The sequence below is a fragment of the Octopus sinensis genome, linkage group LG22, assembly GCF_006345805.1.
Source record: "Octopus sinensis linkage group LG22, ASM634580v1, whole genome shotgun sequence".
Taxonomy (NCBI): domain Eukaryota; kingdom Metazoa; phylum Mollusca; class Cephalopoda; order Octopoda; family Octopodidae; genus Octopus; species Octopus sinensis.
This window is the reverse complement of record NC_043018.1, coordinates 10,478,614-10,492,150: the sequence shown is the minus strand read 5'-3', so window position 1 is coordinate 10,492,150 and position 13,537 is coordinate 10,478,614. Positions and strand designations below refer to the sequence as shown.

At 37.7% G+C, this 13,537-nt stretch overlaps 1 protein-coding gene across 1 annotated transcript in view; it reads left to right on the top strand.

Moving 5' to 3' along the window:
* Positions 1-13,537, top strand: part of LOC115223291 — a 39,983-nt gene that overhangs the window by 1,453 nt on the left and 24,993 nt on the right. The window contains exon 1 of the mRNA XM_029793800.2: positions 1-1,784. This exon is cut by the window's left edge and continues 1,453 nt beyond it. Coding sequence (XP_029649660.1) covers positions 1-1,783 — 1,783 coding nt within the window. The 3' untranslated portion in view covers position 1,784. The remainder of the gene's footprint in view (positions 1,785-13,537) is intronic.

Genomic DNA, 13,537 nt, shown 5'->3' with positions numbered 1-13,537 from the left:
CGACTTGAAAGCGAGTCGAAGTCAAAATGTTTGCACGTTACAAATTTATCGCAAAGATAGAGATGTAATTCACCAACAATTGACAAATCTGGAAAATATTCGCGAAAATATAAAGAATGTGATTGTAAGGCCTGCATTGAAAAAGAAAAAAATTCGGCGCAAGAAATTACAGAAGAATGTATTTCATGATATTTATAATGAAGTTTACAAAAAGTTATTGGAACAAAAAGAAAAGTTGCAGAACCAATGTTTCAATAAGGTGAAAATGGTGACAGTTCGCGAAGCTATAACTATGTCGATTCGAGATATCCAATCTGTTGGAGAAACCTTAGGTATAGACGTAAAAATCGATGGCAGTGAAAGGGCTACAGACATTCTGGATGTCAATGAAAAACCTGATTATTGGAAAACCCATAATGAAAAGATAGCTCACATTTTAGCTAATCCCAAGGAAACGGCACACAAAATTCACGTTCGTTTTTGTTCTAACATTAGAGATAGAATAAATGCCTTTATTGATGAAAATGTTATGTTTAACTTTGGTACTTTGAAGAAAGATACGTCTACTGAATTTTGGATTTCGCCTGCGGAATTAAGTATTCTAAATCAAAATACAATCACAACACATCGACGTAGAAATTTTACATATAACTCCCTTTCAAATTCTCCTGATAGTCTAAGTTACCAAAGTGTCAATTCTATAGAATTACCAGAATTAGACGATGGCTGCTGTTCGAACAAAAGACAGTCCATTCTAAGCGATTGTTTCAAAACCATTCCTATGAAGTCTTCTCTAGATATTATTTGTTCTGACATCAAAAGTCACATGCAGAATATGACCTACCAAATCCTACCACCACTACTTTTACCTGAAGACATTTCTCCAGCCAAACTGTGGCTGATTTATGAGAGTCACCTGTACTTAAATATCATGGACGATATTCTTTACCTTTACTCAACAGCCTATGGTTCGCAATGCCAAAAACTCATCAGCAATATTGCAAATTTCTCTGTTACAGAATTTGTTACCGATGATGACTTTGTACAGCATCTCTTTTCTAAGTGTGACATGTATGATAGCATCAGCCAGGTAGACTCTGGCAAAAGTAGCAGTAACAGCAGCGAAGAAGAAGAAATTTTGAACACTGGTAACTTTCGACTGTCTACCTCACTAGAAGACTTGAAGTGGCGGGGAAGTTTGGTGAGGAATTTGTACAAGCGAGCTGATGAAGAATGCTCGAATCTAATGGAATCTCTGGACATTTCTGCACAAAGCACCTCCTTACAGAGCTCTGTCGATTCTGACGAGTCTTTTATGGCCCGTTTATCTGCGAATCCCAGACCACAAGAACCAGTTCGCACAGAGATTTATTTAGCTAAACCGTCCAGAAATTCCCAATACAACACACTCAAGTTCAAACAGTTGTTTACCCCAGCTCTAGTCTACTTGGACAACCTTTCAATAACCAGTAGTATTGTCGCTAAACTCCGTTGTTTAACACGAATGTTTCATTGCTTAAATTCCACGATTTCTACCCTCTGTTCAGTCGATAATAAGCAATATTGTGTCTGTTCTGATGAAATACTCACTGTAGCCATATTGATGTTAGTAATGTTGGTCGAACCACAGAAACTGAAAACATTCTACATCAATTTATTGGTTATTGTGGATCTAATGGCACCGTGCCTTATTGGAGGTATACACGATTGCAGCCTAACCACATTCTACAGTGCCTTCCAGTTTATATCCGACCGTATTTTCCTTATGACTCAAAAGAGATGAGGTAAATGATTCTTCTTTATATTTTTTCTGCTTGTTTCTTTTTTAAATGTCTTTTAAATTGGTGTGACAAAAAGTTATACTTTTAGAGAGCCATGGAAAAGAAAATGTTTTTCGTTTGAGGTCACAGGTCATACAGCACTTAACCCCGTGGCATTGAATACAGTAATTGACCGGTTAATCTGACCTGTAGCAATATCCTTATTGGACGAAATTGAAAGTGCTAAAAATAAATAAGCTACTTACAAACACACACGTATAATAACAAAGCAAACGCGAACGTACACAAACATACATATACAAGCACGCGCACACACACACACACAGTGCCACATTAAGGCATGTGCACACTGGTCAGTTGCCCTGGAACCCGAAAAAGTCTGGGAGTCCAATTCGGTTCTGAGCTGGCAGAAACGTTAGCACACCGGGCGAAATGCTTTGCGGTATTTCGTCTGTGGTTACGTTCTGAGTTCAAATTCCACCGAGGTCGACTTTGCCTTTCATCCTTTCGGGGTCGATAAATAAAGTACCAGTTTCGCACTGGAGTCGATGTAATCGACTTAATCCGTTTGTCTGTCCTTGTTTGTCCCCTCTATGTTTAGTCCCTTGTGGGTAGTAAAGAAATATATACATATATTCTATATTCTATAACAATGTTACTACGCCGGCTCTGCATACATACATATACGCAAATACAAATATCAGAGGTGGGTACCGTTAACCAAAAAGTTAACTTTGTTAATCCGTTAACCAAAAAGTTAACATCGTTAATTGTTAATCCGTTGAAAAAGTAACTGAAGTTGACGTTAATTCATTAACGTTAACATTCATTGAAAAAAGGCACAACTACAGTTTGATACCCCACTGAATTTGTTGCCTCATATCTTCCAGAAAAACGGATACTTTTTAACGAAACTTTCACCAAACAATCGCTTATATCCTGATTATTGAGTGTTTGTAAAGATTTATTGGAAAAAAAAAAACAAACTTTTCCGAGTGGTTGGAGAGAAAAGTTTCGGAGAATTCACAGAACCCGACATTTTCCTCCTCATAACTTTCTGGAAAATAGGTATTGTAAATATTAACTGTATTTTTAATGAAATTTTAAGCAAATGCCTTTCAAACGGTGTAGATTACGATTACAAAGAAATTTGTAGGTAAAATGTTTGAAAGTGGGCGGATAGTTACGGGAAAACGGAATTTCAGATCAGACGACCCACGTAAGTTGGAATTTCTCCGTTTTGACGGGGATTTTTTCCAATGTTTTTTTTACCAAAGTCTTCAGAATGATGGGAGGTGTCTTGGATCTTTTCGGTTTGAACGGCAGTTTTTAACATAATTTCTAGGTAACTAAAAAATTTTAAACTTCGTATACTGGTAGAATGTGTTTATAAAACATCTTTTTCTCTTGGCTTTATTGAGAAAATTCTATAGTTTGTAAGATATTTGTTGGTTTTTTTTCTTCAATTTCTGCAATTTCAACCAATCAATGGCGTCTGTTGAGGTGAAAAACATTCTGTGCCGTATGAATATGTCCCTCGTTTAAGAAACAGATTGGGTTTATTTACATTTGTGAAGAAAAAAAGATACCCTTCCCCCCACCCCTATACGTAACCCTAACCCTAACTAATCCTAACCCTAAAACAGATTGAAATGCAATAGATTGATACTAGGGTTATAATTATGGGTGACAATTTCATATGACACCGCTAGAAAAAACTGCCGTTCAAACCGAAAAGATCCGGTATCTTTTCACGTAAGAAAAGGAAAAATATTACAAAAATTTTTTTTCACTCCCGATACCCCCTCATCACCCCAGTCCGAAACGACTTTGTTCACTACACACTTAAAACCCGTGAGAAACATTTTCGGCTTAAAGAAAAATTGCTAATAATTTCAAGTGATGGGGGGAACATCTAAAAACATTTTTAGTGTTCATATTAATCTGTCAAATGTAATGCTTATTTGTTCACGTTATTTTAAATTATTCAGATTCAAGAAGGATGTCCACAACATTTGCATGTAACTTTGTAAATTTTATCTGTGGGTGCTTTCTATGCCACTGGTTTATAGTTATGTAATTTTAGCTGATCTTGTTGGGTAAATTTGACTTTTATGGGCAGGTAAATTTAATTAACAGGTGTAAAAGCAGTAACATTATGGATAAACGCTAAAATTGAAATTCTTAATATATCTTACCTGTTTGATTTGTTACTAAAATTATCCCAGATGGCATCCGACAAAAATTTTGTCACTCTTCAAGATGAGGTACATTAAGTTGAATTAATTAAAATACAGATATAATTGGTACAAGTTTTTATTCTTTCAGTAAATATTTCGTATCTCTGTGTGGAATAATTTTTTTCCAAAGTTTTTTCGGGTGCATTCAATATATCTGACCTCCAAACCTGCCACAAGCCACTTTTTTCTGGAAAAGAAAGGTGGGAGGTGTGGTGGGGACCTTGAAGTTTCCCACGAAGGGAGTTTTGTTTTGTAGGCCTTTTTTTCTTTGCCAGGTTATTTTGCTTAGTTTCAATGAATGTGACATCAAAATCATGTGTAAACGGCTCCTTTTTCCAGAAAAGGAAAAGATTTGGCTACTATTTCTAGTATGCCCTGCCACCATGTAACAGCTGTTTGCGTTCACACCAAAATATTTACTAACTTTTTTCCTTACATTTATTTTTCCCAAATCGGCATCCGTGCTAGTGGAGTGCTAAGAGTACCATAGGAGTGAGAGCGTTGCCAGAGCAACAAGCTGGCCTCCTTTCCCGATGGCACGTTAAAAACACCATTCGAGCATGATCATTACTTGCGTCACCTTACTAGCACTTGTGCTGGTGGCACGTGAAAAAAAAACATTCGAGCGAGGTCGTTGCCAGTGCCACTGGACTGGCTCCTGTGCAGGTGGCACATAAAAAGCACCATTTGAGCGTGTCCGTTGTCAGTAGTATCTAACTGGCTCTTGTGCTGGTGGCACGTAAAAGCACCCTGTACACTCTGTAAAGTGGTTGGTATTAGGAAGGGTATCTAGCTGTAGAAACTCTGCCAGATCAGATTGGAGTCTGGTGCAGCCATCTGCTTTGCCAGCCCTGAGTCAAAATCGTCCAACCCATGCCAGCATGGAAAGCGGGCATTAAACGATGATGATGATGATGATGGAAGTCATTATTTTCTCTGACATCCATCTCATTGAGTTCATGGATGAAGTGTAAACGCATGAAACCACTATTCCCTCTTGACAGGACAAAGAAATTTCCTGCTGTCTTTGCAAGCAATAAGCAGATGGATTAGGTTTCAAATCCAGGCAGGACTAAACGAGGTCCAACAAGTTATAATAATAATAATAAGTGGCATTATATCGGGGCTGAAAGAATGATGCATACAATATTAATTATGCTGAGACAATCTGAAAACAATAGAAACTTTAAAACATTTACCAGTTTTTATAAAATTTGGGGGTTAATGGACTTGGGTTAATGGAAGCTAAATGTAATGAAGTTAATTAGTCTGAGAATGATTTTCAAAGTTAAATTAAAGTTAAATTAACGAAAATGTTAACTTCATTAATTGACAGTTCAACCCTTTAGTATTTAAACAGGCCTTATCCGGCCCAAATATGCTTCCTGTTTTATGCTCTAACTAGTCAGATCCAACCTATCACACCTACCCTTCCATGCCATTCTAGAAATATACAATCTCATCATGGAAACTTTATAGCTACAAAATAAAGCATGATTAATTATAAACAATGTCAATGAAAAAACATTACATTTGACAAAATAATCTGAATACGAAAGGGTTAATGAACTTCTGCCCAGCTCTGACAAGCACACATGCTCACTCACTCACTGTCTCTCTCACACACACATGGTTTATAAACACAGCCTTCCATACTCAACCTAGAATATATTACGCATTTAAGATGGAGTTTCGCAACACTAATAAACTCCCGTTTCATGCACAGCACTCGTTAAGGCAAACGATTGCTGTGGCATGAAATGGGAGTTTGAAGGAAAAGACTCTGGTTTAAATTCCTTAATTCTATATCGGTTCTTCTATGCTAGCACATGTTAGACAAATATATTAGTGAGACATTGTTTTTACAGCTGGGTGCTCTTCCTATCATTAACACTTAACACTGACCATGTTTCTTAAACAAGGGATCTGGGACCTCTTATTCCAGGTCTTCAACTTTTTTGACATTATACTGTTAAAATTAATGCTTCTTCATTTACATTGTTTTGAACTAATCATGCATTATCTTGTAGCAAGAGATTTTGATGAGGTAGCCATTAATTTTTAGAACGCTATTGTAGGGTTGGTGTGAGAGACCAGATCTGGCCAGTTTGAACATAAAACAGGTCGAATGCTTTGGGCAGATATGGTCAATTTAAATGCTAAAGAGTTAAAGACACAAAGCCAGTGAACAATTTGTTGTTCAGGGAAATAACAACAGTGTAGCTCAGGTAAAACCACCTGTAGAACAGAGATTTGTACAGGTGTACCGATTAATAAGCATTCACACACAACATACATATAAACATGTGTTCATACACACACTTTTACATGCACATGAACGTATGTGCGCACACACACACACACACACACACAAGGATTCCCTTCAGTTTCTGTCTCCTAAATCATTTCACAAGACTTTTTCTCCTAAATCATTTCACAAGGATATAGAATGCACCAGGCTTAGGCACCACACGGTGGGACCAAACTTAAAACCTTGTGTTTGGGATGCTGACCTAACCCGAAAATTATGACTGTGCCAGTAATATATATTTTGGGAAAGCCACTGATACTTGAATGCAACTTATACATAAGTAAATATGGTGTGTGTGTTTGTATATATATATATATATATATATATATATATATAAATAAAATAATATTAGGGAATATTATTCCAAACTTACAGGGAAGAATTCAATTTAGTAATACTAAATCAAATTTCACAAAATAGAATATACATATATAAATTAGAAAAAAAAACAGTGACAAATTCAATGCCATCTGTGAATCGGAGGTATATTATTTGCTTACCTTGATGTTCAAATCACCTGTCCAGTCAATGTCCTTGACAATTTCTAGACATGTTGTAAAGTGCTCTGGAGAGATGGTATCTCCTTGTTTGACACTTTTCTCAATTATGACCCTTTATTGGTCTGGATAACAGAACTGTCTGTTGTGCTTCCAGAGTTTGCATCTCTGAGCAGTTTGATGCATTGTGCATTGGCACCTTGCATTTCCAGAGATCTCAGTGCTATGGAAGGCCTTTGCCTAGTCAACAAAAGCAATGCACAGTGGAAGCTTATATTTGTTCACTCATTTTATGAGCTGTGTTAGAGTGAATATGTGATCCATCGACCTATAGTTCTTACTAAAACTAGCTCGCTCTCTTGGCTGCTGGTCGTTAAGGTATTTTGATAGTCTGGTGACCCTGACCTTTGTGAACAGCTTATAGAGGTGAGGCAAGAGGCATATGGGTCGATAGTGTTTTAAAAATCTTCTTTATCACCCTTCTTAAGAAGCAGGATGGTATTTGACTCTTTCCACCCTGAGGGTATTTTACCCTTCTTCAGGGAGCAATTGAAGCATAGAACAAAGATTTTCCACAGTTCTTCACCTCCATATCTTAACATCTCTGTTCTGATGCCACCTTTCCCAGGAACTTTGTCTCCATCAGTTTGAAGGCATTTTCAACTGATCAGAATAGATGGCGCTTCTAGCATTTGTGATGACATGGGAAATAGTTTCACTGATAATTTAAAAAAGTTGGTGCAAAAGGTTTTACACACCTCCTGCATCTTCCCATTGACTGTCACCCCATCCTTGTTCTTAAGTGCCATAACCTCTGACCTTTAGAATGTCAGACCTCTCCTGCATCTTTTTAAACTTTTCCTTTCCTCTGCAGCTTTCATCAATTTCTTCAGTTTATAATTCTTGAAGTCGTTTCTCAGATGTTGTCTGATCACTTTGCAGAGAACAGAATACTCGAAGCGATCTTCCATGTTCCTCTTCATCGTTTTCTGTTTCTCTAGCATTTTCTTCATCTCCTCTGAGATTCTTCTGCCAGGCTTCCACTGCTTTGCAGCTTTTGCTTTTTATACACAGTAGTTGCCTTTCTGGATCCACAAATGGCAGCCCCCATCGAGCTCTTCAAGTTGACACTAAATTCCCTTCTTGATAGCGTCCTGTAACTGTTTCACATAAACAGACCTTGGCACATTGATTCTTCCCTGAGACATGCAGAGCCCTTTTTTTCTCTCTCGTTTCATTGATCATGATCTTTGCATGTAGCAAGTGATGATCCCTGCCTATGTGGAATGGCACCACTACTGTGATGTCCTGCAATAGGCACTGTTTATCGACCAGAATGTAGTCAGTTAAGTTTTTGTACTGAGCATTTGGGGCCATCCAGGCCCATCTCCTTCCAGGTTGCTTCCTGTATAGGCTATTCCCATTGTAAGGTCTTCTTGTTGCTGCCATGGTAACTAAACATTCTCCTCTTTCGTTTCTCTTTCCTGATCCAAACTTACCAACAGATTTCTCTCCTTGTCCTTTCCCAACATTTGCATTGTGATCTCCCATCAATTTCCATAGTGTAAGTGAATAGGTGAGCGAGTGCTTCCTCTAGCTCTTGCTAGAATTCCTCCGTTTCATTGTCTTGTATTTTTGGGATCTTGAATCTGAATGATCTTCAGGGTAGCATTTCTTGAGATGAATATTTAACACTCTCTCTTTCTCTTTTACTTGTTTCAGTCATTTGACTGTGGCCATGCTGGAGCACCGCCTTTAGTCAAGCAAATTGACCCCAGGACTTATTCTTTGTAAGCCTAGTACTTATTCTATCAGTCTCTTTTGCTGAACCGCTAAGTTATGGGATGTAAACACACCAGCATCGGTTGTCAAGCGATGTTGGGGGAACAAACACACACACACAGACACATAAACACACATATATATATACATACGATGGGCTTCTTTCAGTTTCTGTCTACCAAATCCACTCACAAAGCTTTGGTTGACCTGAGGCTATAGGAGAAAACACTTGCCCAAGGTGCCATGCAGTGGGACTGAACCCGGAACTATGTGGTTGGTAAGCAAGCTTCTTACCACACAACCACTCCTACGTTTATAATGTATTATAAAAGCAATTTGCAAGAAACAATTTTCAAAGCCCATTCTTAGCTCACAATGGGATGGGAGGCATTTAACTCAAAAAGAGTAACCATTATCATCATTTAACATCTGTTTTCCATGCTGGCATGAGTTGGACGGTTTGATCAAGGCGGCGAGCTGGCAGAAACGTTAGCACGCCATGCGAAATGCGTAGCCGTATTTCGTCTGCCGTTACGTTCTGAGTTCAAATTCCATCGAGGTCGACTTTGCCTTTCATCCTTTCGGGGTCGATAAATTAAGTACCAGTTATGCACTGGGGTCGGTATAATTGGCTTAATCCGTTTGTCTGTCCTTGCTTGTCCCCTCTGTGTTTAGCCCCTTGTGGGTAGTAAAGAAATAGGTTTGACCAGTGTGTGTGTGCGTGCGTGTGCACATGCATTTACAGTCACCTGTGTGTTGTGGTGGCAGGTATTCTTGTCAGTTTCTCTTCTCGACAAATCATCTGGTTCACTTTGTACCTTTGAAGTTTTGTGGAATAAAAGATCCCCTGTAAGGGTTAGCATCAAGAAGAGCATTAGTCTGTACAACAGGATCTTTAGTAATAAATTCATCTGACCTATGCAATCATGGAAGAAACGGATGTAAAACAAATGAAGAAACTAACAGATGTGTGTGTGTGTGTGTGTGATAATTTATACATGCGCTTGTTTGCAAATTTGTGAACTAGAAGTGGTAAAGCTGTGGAATAAGAGAGCCCTTACCTGAAAAACAGGTAAAGATTAGCAAGAAGGGCATCCAGTCAGGCCCTTCACCAGACTTTGGCACCTGGGGTTGCTTCAGAATATTCTGGGTGGGTACTAATTTGCAATAATGCTAAGGTGGGGTTTAGAAATAAGTGTATCGCTGTAAATTTAAGGGTACATCATTGAATAGTGAGGGGTGGGGGTGCCGTCCAGTCCCCCTGCTTAGTAACTCAAAAAGAACAAGTTGTGAAACGGTAACTATGGTAACATATGTCTAAACTATGTGAGCATGAAAATACCGATGTAAAAATCAAAACATAAACAAATTTATCTCCAGTAATTGATTTCATCACCCCCACCCCCTCCTTCGAAGAGTGACCAGCAAAATGTAAGTCTTGATGAGATTTGAACTCAGAACATAAAAGGCCATGGCAAAATATGAAGCATTTTTGTCTGATACTGTATTGATTCCACTAAGGGTAAGAGTGTAGAAAAGTATATTAAGGGTCAACTTTTGGGGACAAGAAATGATTGATTAAATTTCCTTACCTCTAACTATCTCCTGGTACTTAGCTGATACAAATTCCGCCGAGGTTGACTTTGCTTTCATCCTTTTGGGATCGATAATTTAAATACCAGTTGCGTACTGGAGTCGATCTAATCGAATCATCACAATCTTGTACTCTTGTCATTAATCCAAAACAGTCCAGTAAACTATCAAAGTCCTGTCCTTGCTACTAGACCATCAGAGTACATTATTCTAGTCGTTTGTGCATGACCAATGTTGTACTCTAGCTGTAAACCATCAAAGTCCATTACTTGAGCTACTAAACAACAACAACAATTCTGTATTCTGGCCCCTGAACCCTAATAGTCTAGTACTCATTAACCCTAGTCAATGCAGTCCTCTGATCCTTTAACAATCACAGGCTAGTACTCTTTCTTTTATTCTTTCTTTTACTTGTTTCAGTCATTTGACTGCGGCCATGCTGGAGCACCGCCATGCTGGAGCACCGCCTTTAGTCGAGCAAATCAACCCCTGGACTTATTCTTTGTAAGCCCAGTACTTATTCTATCGGTCTCTTTTGCCGAACCACTAAGTGACAGGGACATAAACACACCGGCATCGGTTGTCAAGCCATGCTAGGGGGACAAACACAGACACACAAACATATACATTCACATATACATATATATACATAAATATGACAGGCTTCTTTCAGTTTCTGTCTACCAAATCCACTCACAAGGCATTGGTCGGCCCGAGGCTATAGTAGAAGACATTTGTCCAAGGTGCCACGCAGCCACTCCTACGCCTCTAATCAATCATGCATGACAGTCTTGTACTCTAATAACTAAATTATTGCAGTCCAGTTTTGCAGTCATTAGACCATCACAGTTTAGTAATCTAGCCATCAAACCAGTGCTGTCCAATACTCTTTGAGAGAAATATTTTCTTATTTAGTCAATGTCAGCATAAACTACCATCTATCATCTGTCAGACCTTTTGATCAAAGACATTCCATTTCTGACCATTCCTGTCAGTGAAGCAAGCTTATTGTTTTCTTATTTCTAAGAAGTGAAGTTACGGCTGGAGTGAGAATTGTCTGCTATATTTAGAAGGTCAGTTCTCCATATTGGTTTGACCTGCTATGAATAGCAAGTGGACAGCTCTCATTCCAGTCATGGCTTGGTTTCTTAGAAATAAGAAATACATTTCTTTACTGCCCACAAGGGGTTAAACATAGAGGGGACAAACAAGGACAAACGGATTAAGTCGATTACATCGACCCCAGTGCAAAACTGGTACTTATTTAATCGACCCCGAAAGGATGAAAGGCAAAGTCGACCTCAGTGGAATTTGAACTCAGAACGTAATGACTTTCTGAGTTCAAATTCCACTGACATCAACTTTGCCTTTCATCCTTTCGGGGTCGATAAATAAAGTACCAGTTTCGCACTGGGGTCGATGAAATAAGAAAGAAATAGAAGCTTTGAAGTAGGAGGTTGTCGAAAGTTTCCCACCCCTTAGTCTAAATAAGAAAACAAAACAAAAACCTACAAGCAGCTTCAGTCTACAGCCGTATAATATCTTCTGACAATTTATGGATTAAAGGATGGCCAGGTTTCAGATATCTACCCTGAAGCTCTTTAAACTGCCTACTTTGTGCCTTTTAATCTCTTCTAGAGACTTCAGGAAGAAACTTGTTAATCTAACAATTTGCTTGGCAGATTGATAAAGCGAGGGAAACATTTGTGAGAAACAAAGACAAGAAGGGTGATGCTTTAGGCGGGCAGGGGACATGTGTGACAGTTATGCAGTTGCATATGGGTGTATGTGGGTGCTGGTCGGAAAGTGTGATGTTGTTCACACAAAGATAAAAAGGGAGGGAAAGTCTTTTTGAGGATGATGGATGGTATGTTGTGCTCTCAGTGCCACCACCAATACCAGTTCCTCCACCTCTTTTGACACCACCACCACCACTGCATCCTCCACCAGAGTCAATAAAATAAGTACCAGTCAGATACTGGGGTTGATGTAATCAACTAGGCCCCTGCTCACAAATTTCAGGTGAAATGCTTTAGTGGTATTTTGCCTGTTGCTATGCTCTGATTTCAAATTCCACTGAGATTGACTTTGCATTTCATCCTTTCGAGGTCAATGAAACAAGTACTAGTTATGCACTGGGGTCATTTTGCCTGTTGCTACATTCCGAGTTCAAATTCCGCTGAGGTCGACTTTGCCTTTCATCCTTTCAGGGTTGAGAATTAAGTACCAGTGAAACACTGGGGTCGATGTAATCAATTAGTTTCCTTCTCTAAAATTTCAGGCTTTGTGCCTATAGAAGAAAGGATTATTATTATTATTATTATTATTATTATTATGATTATTATTATTATTACATCCTTCATGGAGTAAACATGTTTGCAACTGGAGTTATCATTCCTCAGTGTTTGATTTCAATTAGCGTCAGTTTCCAAAACAGTCTGGTCCATTTTCGCACCAATCATGACAGCGCCAGTTGTGGACCAATCACAGAACTCTGAGAGACTGAAAAACAATCCAAAGGAAGTCAAATGGAATCAAAATATCAATGTTGTTGTTGTTTTTTTTTTCAGTCAAAGCCATGTGACCGTTTGGTAATCAGTTCTTTAACCATTGGCTACATATTAGATGACTGGGTGTATATAATTGAGGTTAGTGGGTGACCCATTATACACTCACACAAATGTACAGATATACGTAAATATACATACACACACACACACACACACACACACACACACACACACACACACACTATATATATATATATATTTACATACATATATACTTACATATAGATATGCACATATGTATATGCTTATATATGTGTGTATGTGTACATGTATATGTGTATATATATATGTATGTATATACATGTTTGTATACATATATATACTTGTATATGTGTATATATATTTATGTATATACATGTTTGTATACATATATATTTTCATGTATATGTGTATATATATATATATATATATATATGCATGTATATGTGTGTATATGTATATATATATGTATATACATGTTTGTATACATATATATGCATGTACATGCACATATATATATATATGTATAGATATGCATTTATATTCATATACATGTATACACACACACACACACTATATATATATATATATATATATATATATATATATATATATATATATATATATATGTTAACATATACATAGTATATATATATATCTATACTTACAATATAGTTACCTACATATATGCTTACATATAGATATGTACATATGTATATGCTTATATATGTGTGTATGTGTACATGTATATGTGTATATATATATGTATGTATATACATGTTTG